This window comes from Scophthalmus maximus, chromosome 18 (assembly GCF_022379125.1).
Source record: "Scophthalmus maximus strain ysfricsl-2021 chromosome 18, ASM2237912v1, whole genome shotgun sequence".
Classification (NCBI taxonomy): Eukaryota; Metazoa; Chordata; class Actinopteri; order Pleuronectiformes; family Scophthalmidae; genus Scophthalmus; species Scophthalmus maximus.
The window spans coordinates 14,723,277-14,743,978 of NC_061532.1; the positions used below are offsets into that span (position 1 = coordinate 14,723,277).

The 20,702-nt window shown below is 42.2% G+C and overlaps 3 protein-coding genes across 9 annotated transcripts; 2 read left to right on the forward strand and 1 right to left on the reverse strand.

The window, feature by feature from the left end:
• Positions 1–91: 91 nt before the first annotated feature.
• Positions 92–6,659, reverse strand: aida (axin interactor, dorsalization associated). Of its 4 annotated transcripts, XM_035617889.2 has the most exons (12): positions 6,307–6,659; positions 5,777–6,021; positions 5,405–5,471; positions 5,246–5,299; positions 5,086–5,140; positions 4,925–4,988; positions 4,483–4,586; positions 4,301–4,309; positions 3,360–3,482; positions 3,136–3,258; positions 2,583–2,700; positions 92–2,478 (listed from the first exon to the last, which is right to left on the reverse strand). In XM_035617889.2, exons 2-12 carry the CDS (start codon positions 5,947–5,949, stop codon positions 2,379–2,381), a joined length of 990 nt encoding a protein of 329 aa, XP_035473782.2. In that variant the 5' UTR covers positions 5,950–6,021; positions 6,307–6,659; the 3' UTR covers positions 92–2,378. The 4 variants fall into 4 exon arrangements, with proteins under 4 accessions (XP_035473782.2, XP_035473783.2, XP_035473784.2 ...); XM_035617890.2 differs by lacking the exon at positions 4,301–4,309; XM_035617891.2 differs by lacking the exon at positions 5,777–6,021 and having other exon boundaries at positions 6,307–6,656.
• A 784-nt stretch (positions 6,660–7,443) lies between these two features.
• On the forward strand, positions 7,444–12,617 carry rnf8 (ring finger protein 8, E3 ubiquitin protein ligase). 2 transcript variants are annotated; one of them, XM_047328565.1, is made up of 10 exons: positions 7,444–7,498; positions 7,695–8,018; positions 8,232–8,360; positions 8,518–8,966; positions 9,512–9,719; positions 9,813–9,875; positions 10,011–10,100; positions 10,504–10,611; positions 10,735–10,939; positions 12,096–12,617. In XM_047328565.1, exons 2-10 carry the CDS (start codon positions 7,893–7,895, stop codon positions 12,317–12,319), a joined length of 1,602 nt encoding a protein of 533 aa, XP_047184521.1. In that variant the 5' UTR covers positions 7,444–7,498; positions 7,695–7,892; the 3' UTR covers positions 12,320–12,617. The 2 variants fall into 2 exon arrangements, with proteins under 2 accessions (XP_047184521.1, XP_047184522.1); XM_047328566.1 differs by having other exon boundaries at positions 7,448–7,498; positions 10,735–10,946.
• A 2,978-nt stretch (positions 12,618–15,595) lies between these two features.
• Positions 15,596–20,478, forward strand: tcte1 (t-complex-associated-testis-expressed 1). 3 transcript variants are annotated; one of them, XM_035617884.2, is made up of 5 exons: positions 15,596–16,204; positions 17,062–17,257; positions 17,343–17,899; positions 18,744–19,193; positions 19,841–20,478. In XM_035617884.2, exons 2-5 carry the CDS (start codon positions 17,098–17,100, stop codon positions 20,033–20,035), a joined length of 1,362 nt encoding a protein of 453 aa, XP_035473777.1. In that variant the 5' UTR covers positions 15,596–16,204; positions 17,062–17,097; the 3' UTR covers positions 20,036–20,478. The 3 variants fall into 3 exon arrangements, with proteins under 3 accessions (XP_035473777.1, XP_035473779.1, XP_047184523.1); XM_035617886.2 differs by lacking the exon at positions 15,596–16,204 and adding an exon at positions 16,217–16,390; XM_047328567.1 differs by lacking the exon at positions 15,596–16,204 and having other exon boundaries at positions 17,018–17,257.
• The last annotated feature ends 224 nt before the right edge of the window (positions 20,479–20,702 follow it).

Below are 20,702 nucleotides of genomic sequence, written 5' to 3' on the forward strand. Positions count from 1 at the left end.
TTTTCTCACACTCTTTACTGTGGGAAAAAAAATAAGGCAAACATCAGTGCTGTTACTGAGATAATGCATGAAATCCTCCTCCAAACTCCCCCTTTTTGTATTTTTCTTTATTAGAAAGTAAAAGCAATGTACTTTATAAAAAATTACAATTCCCCTCAATCTGCCAAACAAAACAAAAACACTGGACAGTTTTCATTTCTACTACATGACATCATTTTATCCATACACACGCAGTCGACTGTATATTCATCAGTTAATGATTCCGCAGTTAACGTACAGTCCTGAATATTGAGACTTTACAAAAATCAAATATTTCAATGTGAATGTTTTGGTGAAGGAGAACCTCTGCAGAGTCAGAATGGAAACTTACAGTTACATACAGCTTGATTTCTTGATTTTCCTCATAAAAGTGTGATGCGAAATTTCAGAATAAGAGTATTGGGCTTTACTGAGGCACAACTCAGGAGAAAGTCCTTTGACATTAAGGACGTAGCCTCCAAACACATTCAGATATAACTGTAGTCAGGAAACATTAGATCTGCAAAGTAACACTAGAATTAAAAAAAGACACTTCCGGTCCGATGAAAAATCTGCATTTCTGCTTAGAAGAAAAAAAATATTAGTGTTGAGCACCTGAGCCTCAACCAAAGGCTCATGATGTACACAGAATACACAGCATGCAAAAACCATGCTGCAGCCATTTTAATGCATTTATATATAAAAACTTTATGCAACAGTATTTAAACATGATATATTAAATACAACAGTAAAGCATGAACACTGACGCATTCGAATTATGGGTTGATTTAATTTGCTACAGGGTCATGGTCTCATTTGGTATGAAATTCTGACATTTAAAAACTAAAAAATGACCAGAGGAAAATGTAGAGGCTTCTGGTCAAAGACATCTATTTTTATTTTATTCAACATATAATTGCACCAATTCAACGTTATGAATGCCGCTGCTGAATCCAAGACCATTGGACAAAAACATAATTTAACCAATACAGAGTCTTGAGCGTGTCACCAAATATTAACATTGTTTCATATATCTTAATTGTCATTCATTTCTATTTTGTTTTCGCTTTAATTTCTTCCACACCATAGTGCCAGCTGCTCACAAAGCTGTATTAAACTATTTCTTTTGAATGTATTGACTAGTCAAATCATTACATGTATTGAAAAAAGTATCACAAACAATTATCTCCCAACTCTTCACCTTTTTAATCTCAGCTCTGTGGAGAATTTCACGTTTCACTCTCAACCAGCCAGTTCTTAACATCAGACGTCGGTGGAGACCAAAACAGAGCAAACAAGAGTTAATATCTTCAGTTGGTCGGAGGCATCTCTCCAGATTGCTGCGAACAACTTTACCATGTTAACCTGGAAGGTGATAATAAATCAATAGTTGCTTTTACAGCTTATATCCGTGGTCCACGAGTGGTCGATAAATAAGTTAATTCATATTAATAATATTCAAGAAAGCATTAGATGGAAACTTGGGAGCAGAATTTTAAAACATTGTGTGAGATGATATATATTAGTAAGAACAACAGTGTCATTTAATACCCTACTTAAAAATAATTGTTTTACAATTCAATTATTCATCATTTAAGCAAAAGTAAAAATGTAATTAGAAATTATGATTTGAATACACTTCCTTCATTATTAGTCATACTTGTTTTTAATGATACATGATTTTAATACTAATTTCATGAACTAGGTTGTAAAAGTGTTTTTTAGATTCACTGGATTATTATTTGCTTATAATTTTTGTCCCACTCTGGACTCCGTAAACCATCCTGGAACTTTTCAGACTTTGCCTCCAATTCCACAAACAAGTCGACATCTCTGTGGCAGAAACCGTCGCTTTTAACGTTGTTGCTGAATGTCGCGTCAGTCGGAGGTTCAACGTCCGACCAGTCTACAAAGTCTTTAACTCAAATTCATCTCCTGCAAACGACCCGTCCCTCGTTTCCCCGGAGACCAGTGAGCCGAGGACGACGGAGATGAGCTGGTTTAACAGTTTGAACATACCTCTTCTGCCGCAATATAAAAAACCCTCCCGCTTGTCAAAACATCATTCTTGGAGACGGGTTTCCTGCAACAGATGTTTTATGCATTTGACAACAAAAAAAAAAAAAATCAAAGAATATAAAAATATAAATGTGGCAGTTCTTGAGCTGATGTGACTAATGTTTGGCTCAGTTTCCTTTACCTTCTTCAAATACTGGAGGGGAAGAAAAAACAATCTGACAGCGGCCTGGATTTAGTATTGCTGGATGTAATGAGGTGGAACAGCAGATTTTGTTTTGGATGTGGATGTAAGAGAAGACATTAAAAAGAGGAGGTGCAGAGTTCATGGCGCGCACTCCGACTTAGCTTTCCTTGTTTAATATCTGTTGAAGGTGGAGAAAGAGTGGTTTCTTCGTTAGGAGCTGCAGTTTCTTCCTCTTGAAGTCTGTGGGCTTCTTGTACCTGGAATTTAGGAAAGGTACAGTTTGTGCTTCGTGATCCAAAACACACAAAGGACTGACATTTTTTTAATTTAAAATATTTAAACTATGCATCAGTTGACTCACAATTCAATTACAATTGGTCCGGGCTTGATCTCGTCCATTTCCATGAAGGCAAAACATTTTGTGCTGGTAAATCTCTTTTTGGGTTTGTAGTGCTTGAATTCAAAGAAGATGGCGGCTCCTGGATAAAAATAGTGGTACTAGCATTAATCAAACTGAGTGAATATTACAGCAGAATATAGAGGAGACAATAGACAGTATTTAAAAATGGACATTGGGTCTGGAAAGTGAAGTTAATGCAGAAGTGCCTGTAACTTGTATTGTCTAAAATGACCACCAGATGGCGTCGCCACTGGTTGCACAAAGAAGTACAGGAAAATGACTCTACTTCTGACTTGATCAGTGAATTTATGGTGAAACTCAATGTCCAGTTTCAAGTGTTCTTCAATACAGCGTGATGTTCATTTTGTAAACTATGGTCCCATTTCGAGTAAAATAGACGATGAAGCACAGTATGTGTGTGATTGACAGCTAGTGCCGGCCAATACATTTCCATTTGAATCAAATTCGACTGAAAGTAAACCTGGAATTTTGGGTACGTTTTTTTTTTTTTTACCTTTTGGTAATTTCTCCACATGTCTCTGGATCTCTACGTCCACGCTGAAATGAATGTAGGTGTCCTCCTTCTTGGTGGCCACGGGCGTGTCCTGCACCGGGTTCACATCTACACCGTTTACATCTGCACGGACAGAATCAAAAGTCACTGGTGGCATAAGAAGCATTTTACTCTTTTGTGTTTTTAGATTTTAAGATTTCAAGGAAACAGGATGGGATCAATACCTTTGACACTGATGGTCATGTACGGGTCGATGCACTGTCCGGCGTCCTTCAGGCCGATTTTCTCAATCTTCAATGTTAGTAGTGTCATCCCAGGTTCTGAGGGTAACCGCGGCAACAAGGTACCTGTGAAAAGGGGACAAAAGGTTACAGGCGTCAATTGTTGGCATAATAATAGAAGATGGTGACATCACCTGGGACCAAAGAGGAACCAATAAGTGACAGACAAGTGTTTTGAGCCGCCTGCCTTGCTCATCATTTGATGACAGGCTTTAGAGTTGAGCTACCATTTAAATATTAAAAATAAATCAGTGATAAAGAGCTTGAATCCCACCACCGGTCCCTGGTTAGCATCTGTTCCGCTGGCTCTCAGTTATTAATGAATTTCATGAGCCATCTTTGCCGTTTATTGCTGGACAGGGCTTGCTAGTTGAAAACGGATGCCTGCTGACGAAAGCTTTGAAAATGAACGTTGTTTCACCTGTTGTTTATATAAAAATATGAATTAGAGCAGCTTTAGTCTCAATTGGTATCTTCTACTGTCCTCGGCTGAGAATTTTGAGCATCTTGGTATTTGAACCAAGATTAAAACGCCATCATTTTATTAGAATTCAGTAACTACAGCGTCCATGAGTCTTTGGTGCGGCGTCAAATTCTCATTGAACATGTGGCGTTTGGAAATGGAATAGTAGTTTGAGCTTAAATGTAATTTTTTCTTACTTTCCAGCACAAATATACACACTAAATTTAGAATATGGACAGAAATGTCACTTTCACGCTTCTGCTTTTCAGAAAGATCAATAAAACAGATTCTCTGTAGAATAAAAAATCTTGTTGTTTGGCTGAAGCGAACGGTGGAACAAAGGCGGACTTTTTGCCGACACGTCTGTCGTGCAGTAGACTGGAGAGGAAATGTCAGAGAGCGTTCACCGGTGAAGCCGTACCTTGTGAGGCTGCGTATGAAGCGGACAGGCAGGGGTGAGCGATGAAGCCATGCACAGCACCGACAAGAAGGGACAAAAGGACACACGGTCAAACAGCCTCACAAACCGGTTACCAGAGTTACACGAGCAGGCAAACGTCCCAAACAGAGCGTGTGGCTAATATGATGTTATTGGACCAGTACCGGGGGCTCGCGGGGGGAAGGACTCTGTTGACCCTGCTCCTGCTGCTGCGTCCTCCTCCTCCTCCAGCTCCAGGTTCTCCTCTTCACCTGGAGCCAGGATTTTCCTAATGGACGACAGTTACAAAGTTTGAGCACTTTATCTACAGATTGGATCAAACTTTAAATATCCTCTGTCATTTAACTACAGAATATCAGGCTTTCTTTGTCAGAAGACGTTGATAATGACATCTTAGGAACCAACACAATTTAAAACATTGTTTTAGTATAATGTAATAATGTAGTATAGAATTATTTTTTATTTTTGAATCACTTTTGGTGGCTCGATTGTGTAAAATTATCCAGTTACACAAGATGAGAAATAAAAGACGAGAGAAAATAAAAAAGTTAACAGAAATTTTAAAACATAAATAAATATTACAGTGAAGTTATGAAGGATATTTACCTTAAGGGGACTGGCTGGACATCAAAAGGAAAGTCTTTGCTATAGCTCAGTATATTCTTAATTACTGTGGACAAATTGAGAAAGACAGGTGTAAGAGAAATAGTCAGAGAAACAAAAACAGTATCAACAAGTGGACTCTTCTTTTCCAGTCACACACTTACTGGATTCCAGTTTCTTCAGGTCTTCTAACTTGAAATCCTCCTTGGACTGTGTGCACTGCAAATTCAACAAAGTACTTATTGGGGCGACTTTAGAAGCAATAACTGTTTAGTGGATATGACACTGATGTTGCACACCTACTACTAGACAAACGACACAAACCTGCAAACTGGCACTTCTCATTTCCAAGCATGTTGCAATCTTTCCTAAAGTTTTCTGCAAAAAAAAAGAGGGCGAAAGAGAGAATAATATTGTAGTTAAGTTCATGTTAAATGAAATCCAGACTTTAGTGTGCTCAGGTGCAAGAGATGTAACTTTTACCTTCTGCTCCTCTGTGAAGTCTGACGAACCCGACGACTGGACCTCTTTCTGCAGCTGTCGTGCCAAACTACATCCCCCAGTAAGAACAAAGGTGAGGAGTGCAAAAATGCTGCTGTACAATAAAACTATGGAGGATGCAAGTGATGTATAATCTATTCTACACTGTATGCATGTATGTATGTATCCCTGCGCCCCCTTGTGGTCAAGGAGAGAAGGTGCAGGGTATCTTGATTTTTGTGTTGGTGCGATTTCAAATGAAACATTAATTAGCAGACGATGCACACTGACAAATATTGTAAAAATAATAATAATAATAATAATGGGATATTAAATATGACATATTTAGAGCGAAAGCAGGCAAACATTCCTCACTATATAGCAGATGAAACCCGCCCATAACAATGAGAGGGTGTGGCGGACTGTTTCTCAACACTGAGGAGGAAAACTGGCCCGTTTTTTTTCTCTCTTCTTCTTCTCTGCACCCGCATCATGACACACGATGAACAGCCACTGCACGCAGCCCGGGGAGGGATTGGGTGTTCCATGACAGGCTCATCGTGGCAGGCCTCACACACACTGTCACTGGCTGCAGCCGAGGATGCAACACGCTCCCTCTGCTGCAACAGACCGCCACATCACGTCATGGGTGGAAGAGGGGGAAAAAGGGGGGTTTTGTGCCCCGGAGCTGAGTGACAGCACTAACTTCATGCAACACATCGTCTCTCCCTCTCTCTCTCTCCTCTACACTGCTATCATCTCCCTCAGATTGCTTTCTTCTTTTCTTTTTTTAAATAGGGGGAGCGAAAGAAGCATTGCTGCAGTGCTCAGGACAAACCAGCGGTGTGTGTGTGTGTGTGTGTGAACGCGCAGAGCCGAGGACACACATGTTGAATGCAACTCACATTTGGTACTCGTCTATCGCCTCCACCAGTTGTCCCCACGAGTCAAAGTCTGTGCCCTTCTTGAAACTGGCGTGCCACTTCTGCACAGTCTTGTTGACATCGGACATGGTGGCGGGGAGCTCGCGGTCCTCTCAGGGCAGCATAGCCGAGGAGGAGATTCCTCCACGGAGGGGGGTGCTTCGGCTTCGGTGGCGACTCGTCGTTCCGGCCGGTTACTCTCTCTCTTGCTGTCGCGGGGCGCACGGAGGAGAGACCGGTGGTGACACCCCGACCAAGCCCTTTCTGTCCGCTCAGCCGAGCGTCGCATCCGCAAGAGAGAGGAAGTCCCGCCCGGCCGGAGCTCTGGGGGTGCGCGCGTTTTGGGACGCGGGGTCTCCCGATTGAGCGGCCGCCGGATGCGTCTGTACATAATCATGTGTATCCTACTCTGTAAAAATGTGAAATGTGTGGAAGAGTATTAGGCCCAGACATGAGAACAATAAAAACGAGGGGTAAGATTTGTTTTATTTTATTTAGCATTTCGAGAATAAAGTTGAAATGTCGAAACGACCGTGTTGTGGTACCAGTTCACCTCACACATTCAAGTTAACTAACGTTAGCAAAGCTACGCTAGCTTCACGGTTGTATGCAATTGAACGTTTATCGTGTCAGGACACACACGTTGACGTTCATGTGGAAACACCCGGGGTCTTCCAGATTCAGCCTGTCAATAATAATAGCGCCGCTAGCCTTAGCTAGCAAACTGGCTACAACATCCGGGGGTTTGGTGCTGCTGAAAAGGGCTTCCGGGTCACAATTTTCGACTTTATTTTCGAAATAGTATTTCAACTTTATTCTCGACATTTCGACTTTATTCTCGAAATGCAAGATAAAAAAATATTCCTACCCTCATTTTTTTTGCTTATGCCTGGCCCTAATACTCAAATAATACTTATTTTAAGGGTGCAAACAGATTCTGTACCACTTATATTCACATACAGTTGTTTCTCACTGACCATAAGTGTATATTAGAGATGAAATGATTGGTAATTAGATAATTTCCTAATATCTCCTTGCTTCAGCTTCTCAGTTGTAAGGGGTTGGCTGCTTTTTTGTTGTTGTTGTCATAAGAGATATTAATCGGAATATTTTACCCAGATACTGATACATCCGGGATAAACCTGGACAAGGAGCTGGGCCTGACTTATGGGAAGTAAGTAAGTAAAGTTTATTTGATATAGCACCTTTCTCAGAATAAAGTCACAAAGTGCTTCACACATATAACATAGCATCATAAAAGTAGTAATAGAAAATAAATATGCAATAAGAAAAACTTTTTTAAAATTTAGCTACAGTTAAGTAATCCAGTTTAATTTCATAAAAGTGGTGAGTTGTTTTTTTTTTAACAGCACCAGATTAAAACGAGAAGCGCGACTGATGTTGCGCCTTTATTCTGAAAAGAAAAGAAAACGCCTTCCGGTTTGAGCGTGTCTCTAGCTTTGTCGCTGCTGCCGTGGTGCAACGTTAGCTATGGCACCGAGCGTTCGAGCCACAGTGGCAGTGCCGTGTTCGTGGACCCGTTAAGTCGCTGACACTATGAGATAAAGATGGAGGGCGTAGCGGCGGATGCGTCTGTGGCCGAAGAGGACGACGGCTCGGACGGTGCAGAGGTTCTGTGTCTGATGAGAGTCGGGAGGAATTCGGACTGGCTTCGCCTCTTCGACAACACGGAGGTGCAGTTTGCTAACGCTAGCTCACAAGCTACATGTACCTCTTATTAGCCCCGAACACCTCCACTCAAGTGCACGCTAGATTGAGAGTATGACATTGAGAGATACGCCTAGTGTGTTAAGTTAACTGCATCTGTGCTGTGTTTCAGTGCACTAAAGTAGGTGGACAGCTGTTGTTATTGTTTGCTAACTGTCTGTGTGTTTTGCCTGTTGCAGGTCTCCATCGGACGTGGTGTGGATGTGACCCACCAGCTGCTGTCTCCCAGTTGTCCCCTCATGATCTCCAGGCTGCACTGCACCTTCAAGCAGAGGGACGATGGCCAGTGGACCGTGACAGACAAGAAGGTTGTTCTAGTAGATTCATCAATACGAAATAAAAGTTTTGTTGATAACACCAAGGAGATATCCACAAGTGTCCCTGTTTAGTTTTGACCAACCGTCCGGAATCCAAAGATGCTCAACCATGTGATTTTCTAACAGTGCTGTTGTTTGTTTCCGCCAGAGTCTTAACGGTGTGTGGGTGAACGGGAACCGCATTCCCGCCGAAGAGACGCACCAGCTGCGGCTCGGAGACTCCATTCGACTCGGCGTTCCCATAAGCGGAACCAAAGTGGAGTTCGACTACATCCTGGTGCAGCGGCCGCTCAAAGACATTACGCTCTGCCTGGCGAAGGGACACAGAGATGGCGCCAAAGCGGCCCACGTCTCCAAGAAGCCCAAGAGGAAGCTGCCCGTGGACGAGGTGGAGCCGTCCACCTCAAAGCCCAAGCTCTACCGACACTCGTCTGCGGACAAGTCGTTCGCCAAGTCCTGCCCCCTGTCCCCGGTGAAACACCAGCACAGGCTCGGTCACACGGAACCAGAGAAGACTGGGTCCGGCAGACGGGTCGAGGAAGCGGACCACCCCCCCAATGGCCCCAGTGATCCCTGTGACCTGGACAATTTGCAGATGTAAGCCCCGGTTCATGTATTTGAATCACAGAGCCAAGCACCAGTTCCTCATGAAAGACAGCATCTGTCACAATCGTTTGATACTCAACAGGTCACATTTGACAACAGTTCCTGTTGTATGTAAATGGATCACCAAATATTCCATTGTTGAAGTAAAAAGGTTTTTGATTTTGATTTTTTTTTTGTCTTTACGGAGTCAGAAGAAAGGAAAAGCCCAAGATGTTTCCTCTCGTCCGACAACACAGAACAATAATTTTTTAAATGACAACGAATTTCCCAACAAGAAAAGTTATTTTCTGTGTTTGTCAATTGTGTTTACCCGACACTAAATAATCATCAGCTACTGAATGTAACAAGCTTTTCAGCTTTATTTTATAATCCCAATGCTATAAGCATTTGAATTATCCCCATGCTTGCACCGTATGTTTATTTAGAAAAACATGTAATACTGGAAAATAACACGATAGAGATACACACTATTAAATGCCTTAGTTTTACCGTTTTATTTTATTATTTTTTCCCCCTTTTTTCCCGTTTTTTTGCAGGTACAGCCAGAACATCCTGTTGCTGAGGGAGCAGGTGGACGACACGCGGAGACAGGTGGCCTCTCTGGAGGGCCAGCCACAGCAGGCCGACCCTCGCAGAGAGGAGCAGGTCCGGGAGCTGCAGGGTCAGCTGGAGTCGCTCCGAGCCATAATGCACCGGATGGAGACGCGGGAGAAGTCCTTCAGCGAAACTAAGAGGAAGCTGGAGGTCAGAGGTTTTCCCATTCGATTATTTGCATCACTAACGACAGTTAGCTTAACTGTGACCTATTTGTGCACTGTTTGTTGGCGTGGACTTTAGGCAGAGAAAACACAGCAACAAGAGGAGCTTTTGAAAAAACAGCTGGAAGGAGCTTTGCAAGAGGTTTGTAGCATGAATCTGGAGATTTCCACTGTTTGTCTTAGAAACAGAAATAAAAGCAAACAGACAGACAGACACTGCATCAAAGTGTAAATGTGATGCATGAAATAATTTTTTTTCTGTTTACATCATCCCTAGCAAAAGAAAGTGATAGATGAACTTTCCCTCTCTCGGCAAGGCTTCGAAGAGATTCTTTTGGCCAAAAACAAAGAGCTGGAGGTGACAAAGGTATGACTGTGTTTATTTAAGCATGGTCTTCTTATACATGAGCTGCTTTCAGGCATGCGCTGGAGTCTGGATATTTTCCTGAACTTTTCCGAATGTGAGAATGCAATCGTCCGCAGATGTCGCTGCTTCCGGAACTTTTCCTGCCAGGCCCCAAGTAAAATTTCCAGAAAATGTCAGAGTGAGCACATGTGAGAATACAGCAAGAATAGATTCACGAAGAGCAAGTGGGCGATCTTCCCAGGCACCAGCCCTCGCCTGAATGTTCCGGAAATGTTCAATCTCCTGCTGCATATGTGAAAAGCACACTCGGAAAATGTCCGGGCTTTTCCGTGTCTGAAAGCAGCTGCAACAGTTTGACATGGCATTGACAGAGCTTCATGCACTTATGCATTGATTCTTGCAGGAGGAGAAGGAAAAGGCGAGGGCCCAAAAAGAGGAAGTAGTGACACAAGTGACTGAGGTTCTGGAGAACGAGCTTCAGTGCATCATCTGCTCCGAGCTCTTCATCGAGGTAACGTTGATAGACTGGATGAATGATTTTTGTTTCATTACGTTTTGGCTCTGTACTCCTCACGTCTCGGTCTCTCTCTGCTCTGGACTTTGATGTTTAATCTGTGTTTCTGTCCTACTACAGGCCGTCATCTTGAACTGCGCTCACAGCTTCTGCTGTCACTGCATCAAGCAGTGGCGCAAAAAGAAAGACGAGTGTCCCATCTGCCGACAGGCCATCCAGTCTCAGACCCGGTGCCTGGCGCTGGACAACTGCATCGACAGCATGGTGGAGAACCTGAGCCTGGACATGAAGGCGAGACGCGAAACCCTCGTCACAGAGAGGAAAGGTGAGAGGTGCGTTATCAACAACATCATGAGTACAGTCTTTTATTTGTATTATTATTATTTGAGGAGCAACTTGATATAAGAAAATTAAAATCTTACTTTCCCAGTTTTTTACAGGAAGTTTCAGAATAAGACAGAGAACAGAAATATATTGTGAATATATATTAGTGTGTATTTTGAGAAGTTTGATACTTTATCTTTTTTTTTTGAGATCGTACATTTTGAAAAACATCCTCTGGGAATAATTCTGCTCTGATGGTGTCTCCTGCATTTGTTTTACCAGTTATTTCTAAGTTGCATTTTGGGTTTGGCTGAAGTTAGTCTCTATAAAAGTAATGTGGTTTTCAAACACAAGGTGGCAGCACAATGAGGCTGAGATCCATGTCTTTTCTTTCACATCCCTTCAATTGATCAAAACAGTTAAGCAGCTCTTAATTAACTGAAACCATGAAAATTGGCAAGCACAAGCAGAAAAGTTTCACCTAAATCCTTCACTTACACTCCGTGTTGTCAATCATGATACAGATCCAAATAGTCTCATCGTAAAAAAAAAAGATTATTGCCCCTTTAAAACCACAAAGCGCTTTGAACAGACAAACCGTATAATACAATAATACGACAAATCTGTTTCAGTCCCTCTGTATCACATGATACTACATGTGATACAGAGAGGGATCAGATTTTAATTTTCTTCACAGATAACCAAAAAAAGGCCAGGCGGAATGTGTGCACATTGGTGTTGTGGGGTTCTGTGTTAATTTTGATTAAACAAATGGGAAATGTTAATTTCTTGTGATGTTATTGAACAAAAGCACATACTGTGACAGACCGGTCAATGTGTTTGGAAGAGAGAGAGCCAGAGAACATGATAGCGAGAGCGACAGTTCTAAAATGACGAGAGGGCACACAACACAAAGTTTGAGATCTTTTCATAATGAAAAATATTTTCAGTTCACTATGAAACTGATGGGACAAATTAGACGACGGCGGGGAAAAGTAACGCGAAGAACTAACACAACAACAGATCCAGAATATTTTGGCCCTTTTTTTCTTTAAAGCAATGCAAAGGACTTTGTAAGTAGCTCAGAGGGAAGTTTCTGCTTTTTCCACACAGTTCACAAGGGTAACCAGAAACTCTGTTTTCCACGTGTTTTTCAGCCGCCGACTCCGCAGTGGTGATGGTAATCCACGACGACGACAGCAGCCAGAGCAGCGAGAGCGACGACAGCAGCCGGAGCAGCGAGAGCGACAGCAGCATGGTGTCAATAGACAGCAGCCTGAGCTCCGTGGTCTCCGTGGACACAGACAGTAGCATCCACCTGGACTCCAGCCCCGCGTACAGCGGCTTCTCTGACGAGAGTCTCGACGGGTTGGAGGACTAACCTGGTTTTGTCCAGTGGGCAGGGACGTAAATGGGACTTCTTTTCTTTCCTTGGGAATGTTCCTGGGACACTTTGAGGTAGTACGAAAAAAGGTACTGGAGTCCAGTAAGCAGATTCAGCTGGGGGTTTATTTACCTTTTTTTTATTTGTAAAATTATCAGTTTGTCTTATTGTCTTTATTTTCAACAAAAAGAATAAAGTTTCTGCCTATGCATTTCCATAGTCATTTCCTGTCTCTGTGTCTTGATGCCATATTGTAGTTGTGGTTCTAAGCAACTATTAAACCTTTTTGAAATCATGTTTTTGTGTTTCAACAGTTTTTGTTTTCGTTCATCTTTCATTTTTTATGCTCTTTACGTCCACATGCCAACCTGGGAGTTTCCCTGCTGACACAAAAGCTGAGAGGCTCCAGGGATGCAGAGGAGGAGTGAGCGTTAATCACGCCCGTTGGCGTCAACTCCAGAGTTGTCCTCAGCTCTCGCTGCTCCTGACTTACATGAACAAACAATGGAATGACGTCACAAAAAATGAAATGTAAGCATGTACAATTTTTTAAAATTTTTGTATATAAGGCTACTATTTTATGTAAAACACAGCAAGGCTACTCCTTGCATACTATTCTGAAAAGTTATTGACCTAGATGTTATTAGATGAATGCCAGAGATCCCTAGTTACTTTCAGTGATTTTTCACATTTTAAATCTGTATGAACAGCTACAGTGGGGTGTGGCATTCATAAATAGATTTTTTTTTTGTCTTGGCAATAATTTCTTAATTTTGCCAAATCCTTACGTCTTTGGGTAATTACACACACGCTGTGTTGCGTAGCAACTAATGCAACAGCCCCTTGGGCTCGGAGAGCATATGAATGCGATGGCACCGGCTCTATCGGCGTGGGAGAAGGTAATGCACACGCAGTCGTCACACTGTTTGTTCCACAGCGTCGCTGCTGTAGCTGTGGTTAGACGCCCTTGTTTGCGTGTGTTTCTGAGAGCCAGAGTAACTATGACCACTGTAGTTCTACCATAAATATCAATACTCCCGATGTAAAATCTCTCATCCACACGAAGCAGCCTGCGCTCAGAAGGCACGAGCTTGATACCCTGTTGCACTGTCACCGCCATCTTAATATTTACAATGGTTAAATTCCATGTCACTGCTTAATGATATTGGTGACGCCTTTGACCTTCTTACTATGACAAGTTAACATGTATTTGCTGTGAAAAAGTTCAGTTTATTTTGAAAGAGTTGCTCCATTAAACCAAACTAGGTTAAACTGACTGGTTTCCAGTGCTAGGCATGTTATTACTGGGATTAAGTATGAATGAGTTAATAAATTAGAGACACTCATTCTTCTGAGGGACTGTCACTAGAGTAGGTTCAGCTTTTGAATGTCTGTGGCTTGTTTCCATGAATGAATCTTCTTGTTGTTAAGTCTCCCCTATCAAAGTTTATTAGGTCAGCTGTTTAATACATTATTATTGGAAACTTGAGTTAAAGGCTTTTGCCTGCAAAAACATTCCCACTTTCATATGAATAATTGTTCTGCTGTACATTGATTGAAATGTATGTTATTGTAATGATGCAATTGCAAGTTTACCAATTAGAAAAAGGGAAAATCTGAAGACGACCTTGTAAGTCAAGCTTTTGCATCAACAAAAGTTAAAATTTCAGTGTGCAGACCATGCAGTTGTATCTGTTACTTTTCAGGAAATGATGACCTGTGCTGCTAACAAGCATCATTATTATTTGATTTATTTTCTCAAAAAGCAGTTTGTTTATTTATCAATCCCAAATAATGTCTGACGATGCACATGCCAAACTGATCAGTGAACCTGTGCAGCTCTTGCTTGACGCCCAACAACCGTGAAATCACGCAGTGCAGCCTTTACCCAGAGTGCACTGGAACAGCAGCCCAACAGAGCGAGTTTCCCTCCTCTCCTGTGCTGTGAATGGCTGATGTCGCGACCAGTCCATTAAAGCCAGAATACGAGGGGAAGCTTATGTCTGTCAGGTTGTGTTACACGAGGACGACCGTGACGGACGGCTTCTGAGCTACAGATGGAGCCTCTTGTTTCCTCCGTCCAACTCCTGGAGCAACCGCAAGAGGTCAGCAACCGCCATCTCTCTCTCTCTCTCTCTCTCTGTCAATGGATAACCTTTGTTTTGCAGCATCATATATCTGACTCCATCCATGTGTGGTCACATGCATAATTAATGAAAGCCAGAGCTGAAACTGTCAGTCGTCAATTGAACAAAAAATGAATCTGCACCTATAATAACTCTGCAGATCTGATGCCTTTCCTCATCACATGATGATAGTAAACTGAACACCATTTGAATTTAGATTTTCTGCATTAGTTGCATTACTTACTCTACATGTTACACTATAATTTAAAAAACAAACAATGAGGTTTTAAAAGATGTAAAGTCATGTATCTCATATTAAAAATGTGTAGAATTGTGATTATTTTCAGTTTGCTTCAGAGCAAATTTGTTTTGGTAATTGTGAAGGATGCACACAATGTAGTTTTCAGTTATTTAATACCAGTCTGTATCTCTAACGGTGTTATTTACTTTTCTCCTCCCTCCTACACTGCAGCTTTGCACCTGCTATGTTGTGGTGTTCAGATGGATTCACTCCAGCGCGCTCTCGTCCAAAATGCTCGTGGTCCATATCCGTGGACCATCTGCCAACTTCATACAATCCAAATGTTCTTCACAGCTTGATCACACTGAACACTGCTGCACTCCCAGCCTCCTGCAACACTGAAGTCCCACAGACCCAAGAACACAACCACTCTGCACTCGTATCAAGGTTCTCCTTCATAAAAAAATATTTAGCCCGGAATATTATTTTGCATTTAATGCTTATGTTGTTGTTTTTTTCCCCCTCTGGCTGTTCTCCAGTAATCCTGCACTAATAATTGCTATTATGTAATCTGTAATCACAAATAAATGTGGTTAAAGAATATTGAAGTAAAACAATGCCAACCCCTCTTTGTGGTGTTTACATTCAAATTTTGATCTATTCTAATACATCTGTTTGTCTTTCTTTCTGAACAGGTCTGTTTCCGAATGTACAGATATAGGAAATGTTTAATGGACACACAGACGGGCTGAATCCACAGAAGAACTGTGGCACATTCCCAAAATGCTTGGAAAACCGACCTGCCAAGGAAAAAACTGTGCCAAGTGCACCGAGCAGAACTGGTGCTGTTTCAAAGGCAAATATTGATTCGATTTAGGTTTTATGTTTATTTCACTTTTTGTATGAAGTTAATTGATAAATAAGAACATTAATGGTATTAGTTTGAAAGCATCCTCACAATACTTTAAGTCCCTAAAACTTGCAGATTCTTTTGTATATAAACTAGTTTATCATGTATAATATACAGAATATATTTCCCTAGTGTCTGCACCATAGATTTACACATTGCAATAATAATAATAATACATACATATGACAGCAGGTGTCATATATACAGGTTTACAGTACAGTGCACTTGAATATTATACACTTTAATACAGTAATTTAGTGCAGTTGTCTGGATCTTATGGAGGCTTTGAGTCTTTATGATCTGCACGCTTGAAGGAATTGTAGGAGACGTTGCGTTCCTGGACTGTCGAAAATTCCAGCACTCCGACCTGGTAAAAAATATTTCAACTCACAACTATGACGAGAAAACTTCTCGACCCATTTTTTCTAAATATTCAGTCATTCAAAAAAACATTAGTAGTACTAAACATTTAGTACAAAGTACTAGAAGCTATCTAGACTACTGCGTGTTCTTATTCTCTCCTGGTCGAAGGCTCGAACCGCGAACGACACCGAGTGCGTTCTGTTTCCATGGAGACGGACGAAGCACAGGCGCGCGCGCTGCAGGTAGGCGTTCGCGAAAACTCCCAGGTTACAACGTGAAGAAATATTATTATTACAATTATATAAAACCGTCATTTTTAAAACCGAGTGTACGGAGACGGTCCTTAATTGCGAATATGACTCATTTACACGATTTGATAAAAGTTCTATTTCATCTGGTTGAGTCGTCATGGCGACACGAGTGCAAAGGTACATCGCCGAAAAGACTATTCAGTCTGTACTGTTACGAAAATCACTTCACAAATAAGTGGTCTTCTTGTCTTGGTCAGACTACAACCCTCTGAGCTATAGCGGGTTGCACCGCTGGCTGTGGTACAGAAGGTCAGGGAATCGATTCCCGGTTTATTATATCCAGTGTGGGCCCTTTGGCAAGGCCCTTAATGCTACTTGCCTATCCCCGATTTATATCGAAAAATGATGATTGCAAGTGGCTTTGGACAAATGCGTCAGCAAAATGAATGTGATGAACTCTTATTTTGAAAAAAAAAAGATTTTGAAAATCGGGAATACAATTTAAAACGTCATTTCTGTGCAGTGCAAAGACACCAAAATCACCTCACACATAAGAGAAGATCAAAGGTGAGGAAATCGAGACGTGTGAGGAGATCAAAGGTGCGAGAAGACGAAAGGGAAAGAGAAAGAAAAGGAAAATAGAACAAGAGATGGGCCACGTGATGAATTGCTATAACAGTGAGCTAACATTAGCATTCAGAGTGCCCCATGTAGCTTTAGAGGTGATTGACGTCAGATGAATCGAATTATCATCACGTGGATACACCAGAGGAACAAAAGCAAGAATCCACCTATAACTACTGGGATGTGGAACTTTTTAAGTGTGGGGTGTTCTTCTTTTTAAACAGAGGACTTGCTAAAGTGACCCTTACGACCCCCTTGCAATGACGTCCAAGTCCCCCTGTCCTCCAGAGTCCAACCTCAGGGGCCCCGACGCCTGCAGGAATATGAGGAGGATCATTGCTGAAGATCCACTCTGGTCCCTGGCGATAGTGCCCAGTCTGTCGGACCTCTGCCTGCAAAGCATTGTGGGACACTTTGAGGGTATGGCCGCATCAATCACGCCCTTTTCCCACGCTCGTTTGTTAAATGACTGGAACTTGACTGTGAATCTTAAAACCTGTTACAGGAAACCCCATATTTGAACAACTAACGCCCGTCCAGAAGGACTTCATCCAGGAGAGCCTGTCCCCGTCCCTGCCCCTGAGCGTGACGGCCAACTTGATCGGCGACGGCGTCTACTGGCGGCGGTGCTGCGAGCAGCGGTGGGATCTCTGCGACGTCTCGAATTATGGCCACAGCTGGAAGCGAATGTTCCTGGAGAGGCGCCTGCAGGGCATCATTGAGCTCTTCATGCCAGACGTGACGGATCCCAAGACGGTCCTGGAGATGGTCCCGCACTGTAGGAACCACGTCAAGAGGCTGGATATTTCCCAGCTGCTGCCTCCCCTCAAGGAGGAAGTGGAATATGGCTCAGAGTTGACAATTGACAATGAGTACGACGGAGTCTCCATGGACCACTTTGACTTTGGCATCTTGCTTGACAAGCTGACCGGCCTGGAAGAGCTCCATTTGGTGTACAGAGTCCAACAGTGTGGTCTGAACTTTGAATGGAAGATGTTTGAGATGACCGCCCGAGATTGTGAGTCCCTCGCCAAGGCCCTCAAATCCTGTAAAACTTTGAAGGTGAGCGTTGATTTCTTCTCAGTGGTTTATGTCATAGGTTTCCCCTTAGCAGCCTTGAGTGTCTGGAGCCTTGTCACTGGTTGTAATTCAGCACAACACATTATTTACAGAAATGTTCCCAATATCGTGAAACAGCACAATTTGTTGTTGGCACAACTTTAAATGCGAGCTCTTTTTACATCAAAGAAAAGACAAGCAGAGCCTCTGGCTGCAACCTAGATAAGTCACTGTTTGATACAACAGTTTTGTCACATGAATTAATCACTGCATGAGAACATGTCACATATCTGCTGCTTCTCATGCAAAGAGGAAAAAAACTAAAAACTTTTAAAGATGAAAACTCTTTGATGTGACGATGAACTTGTAATTTTATTTTATTTCTGCATGAGAAGGAAACTGCACATGGGGATTATGGATACATCTATAATTGATTATTTTGATTGAGTCTACAGTACAAGACGTCTTCGGATTGCCTGTTTTGTCGGACCAATAGGCCAAAACCCAAAGATATTTTATTATATAAACATCATATCATTTTAGAACCTAGAAACAATTGAAATTACTTCAATTATATTTTCTTAATAAATTAATTTACAAATAATCACATCACTAATTGATTTTCTTTGCACAGATTTACTTTATTTTATATTATGGAAGCATTGTGCCTCAATATTCTGTCGTGCTGGCAGGTAAATAGATGCATAAAAATGAATAAGACCGGTTCTTTCAGGGCTAATGCTCTTGGAGATTTTGGACGTGCTTCTTAATGGTTCAGTTCTTTGTGCCACTTGGAAAAAAACTCACCACACACAATCTAATCCTCATACTCTTCTGCCTCCGGCAGCTTCTGAGGCTCCATCAGAGCCACATTGAGGACATCAAGTGCCGGATGCTGGTGAAGCACCTCTTGGACCACCCGTCCCTGAGGGAGCTCGACTTCTCGCACAACCTGATCGGAGACAGAGGAGCCAGAGCGATCGGCAAGCTGCTCACCAGGAGCAAACTGAAGACCCTGAACCTGTGCGACAATAACATCACCGACCCGGGGGCCAAAGCCATAGCTCATGCCTTGTCCAAGAACTCCACCCTTTTGTCCCTCAACCTGCGTCTCAACCGTCTGAGAGATGAGGGGGGTCAGGCCCTAGGTGAGGCCTTGCTGAGCAACAACACCCTCCGTCACCTGCACTTAGGAGGCAACGAGGTGACGGGGCCCACTGCCATTGCTCTGTCTAAAGTGCTGGTTCAGAATAGCACCCTGAAGAGCATCAATCTCTCCTGCAACAACCTGGGTGAGGTAAGTAGAGCCGTCATGTGTTCATTTCTTATCAGGGATAGCACTTGGACTTTCTTCACCTCCATAGCGTAATGTGCCTTTACAGACTCAGTACTGTGAAGTAAACAGACAGAAAAGCTTTAAAGCACAAGGATTTTCAATTATTCATCGAAACGCGTGGAAAGCGCGTGGAAAACGTGGAATGATGGAAAGCCGAGCAAGTGTCGTTTCCCCGTGAGAGGTAGACTTGAACCCCACCCCCCCTCTCATGCTCTCTCCTCTCCGAGATTCCACTGTATCCTGTATCTCTGACCGGAATACACTCTGCAGAGGATCGAAAATCACCTGCATTGCTGAAATGCAAAGTAGCTGTACAGACAATATCTCCGACCTTGGTCCACTCTTCACAAAAATAGAAAACGCCCGTTTCCGACGCAACAATAAAAACACTGTTGACACGCAATAGACAGACACATCAGAAAGAAAAGAGCTATTCAAGGCTTAGGGGTGATGTTTCACGGTTAAATCAAGACTGTACAACAACGTTCCTCTGATGTGTTCAACATGGACATGCATCAGTGCTAAATGTGTGTGTCTGTTCTCTCTTTTCCCCCGTGTGTGTGTGTGTGTGTGTGTGTGTGTGTGTGCGTGTGCATGCGCGTGCGCAGGATGGAGGTAAAGCTTTGGAAGAGGCGATGTCTCACAAAACCAGTATAACAGAATGTGATCTCCGCCTGACCGAGGTTGACGAGCAGATTGTGTCCTTCATCAACCAGATGGTTTGGGCCAACCAGAGTTTAGAGCGAAAGCAACAAGCTCAAGACAAGAAACCTTCAGTAGACCCCAGCAGCCCCTCTTCATAATACAAACCAGTCCTTATAAATCATTGATTTTCTAATCCTGTGTATTCATTTAAAATCACTTTATGCCAACACCTTACCTCGAACCAAGGGCCATAGTTAGATTTAACCAAATTTAACATAAATATAAAAGGTCAATCTTTCTAACACGTAGATTCTAATATTTAGTCGGGCTCCTCTGGTATTCAAAAATATTTTAAATTATTACACTCCAGTGAGCCACACTGTTGCACCGGATGACGTATTTAACATGAACATGGGTTATTGGTTGTGGACTTTTCATAGGATTTGCTGACCAAAACAATAATAGCATCGGCCTAATCCCTTTGTAAGCATTTATTTTTTTATTTTTCAGGCTTGTAGTGGAAGCATAACTTTACATAAAAGAGTCCCTAAATTGTCAATTTTGTGTCACAACATAAACCATTAAACCACTTTGCAAATTGTTTAGCATCACAGTAATTTTTGACACTTATTTCAGTGAGCATTTCAGTTTATTTAGGAGTTTTTTTTTCTCCCATTTTGATACACAGATTTGGTATTCAGTCCATATGTAACATCAAGGCAACGTCGTGGTGTTGGAAAACATGCAGACTTGCTTTTTTTTCCAGCTAAAGTCTACTTGTTAATAGTGAAACACCTTTGCTAGGCAGTAACAAACAAATCAAAG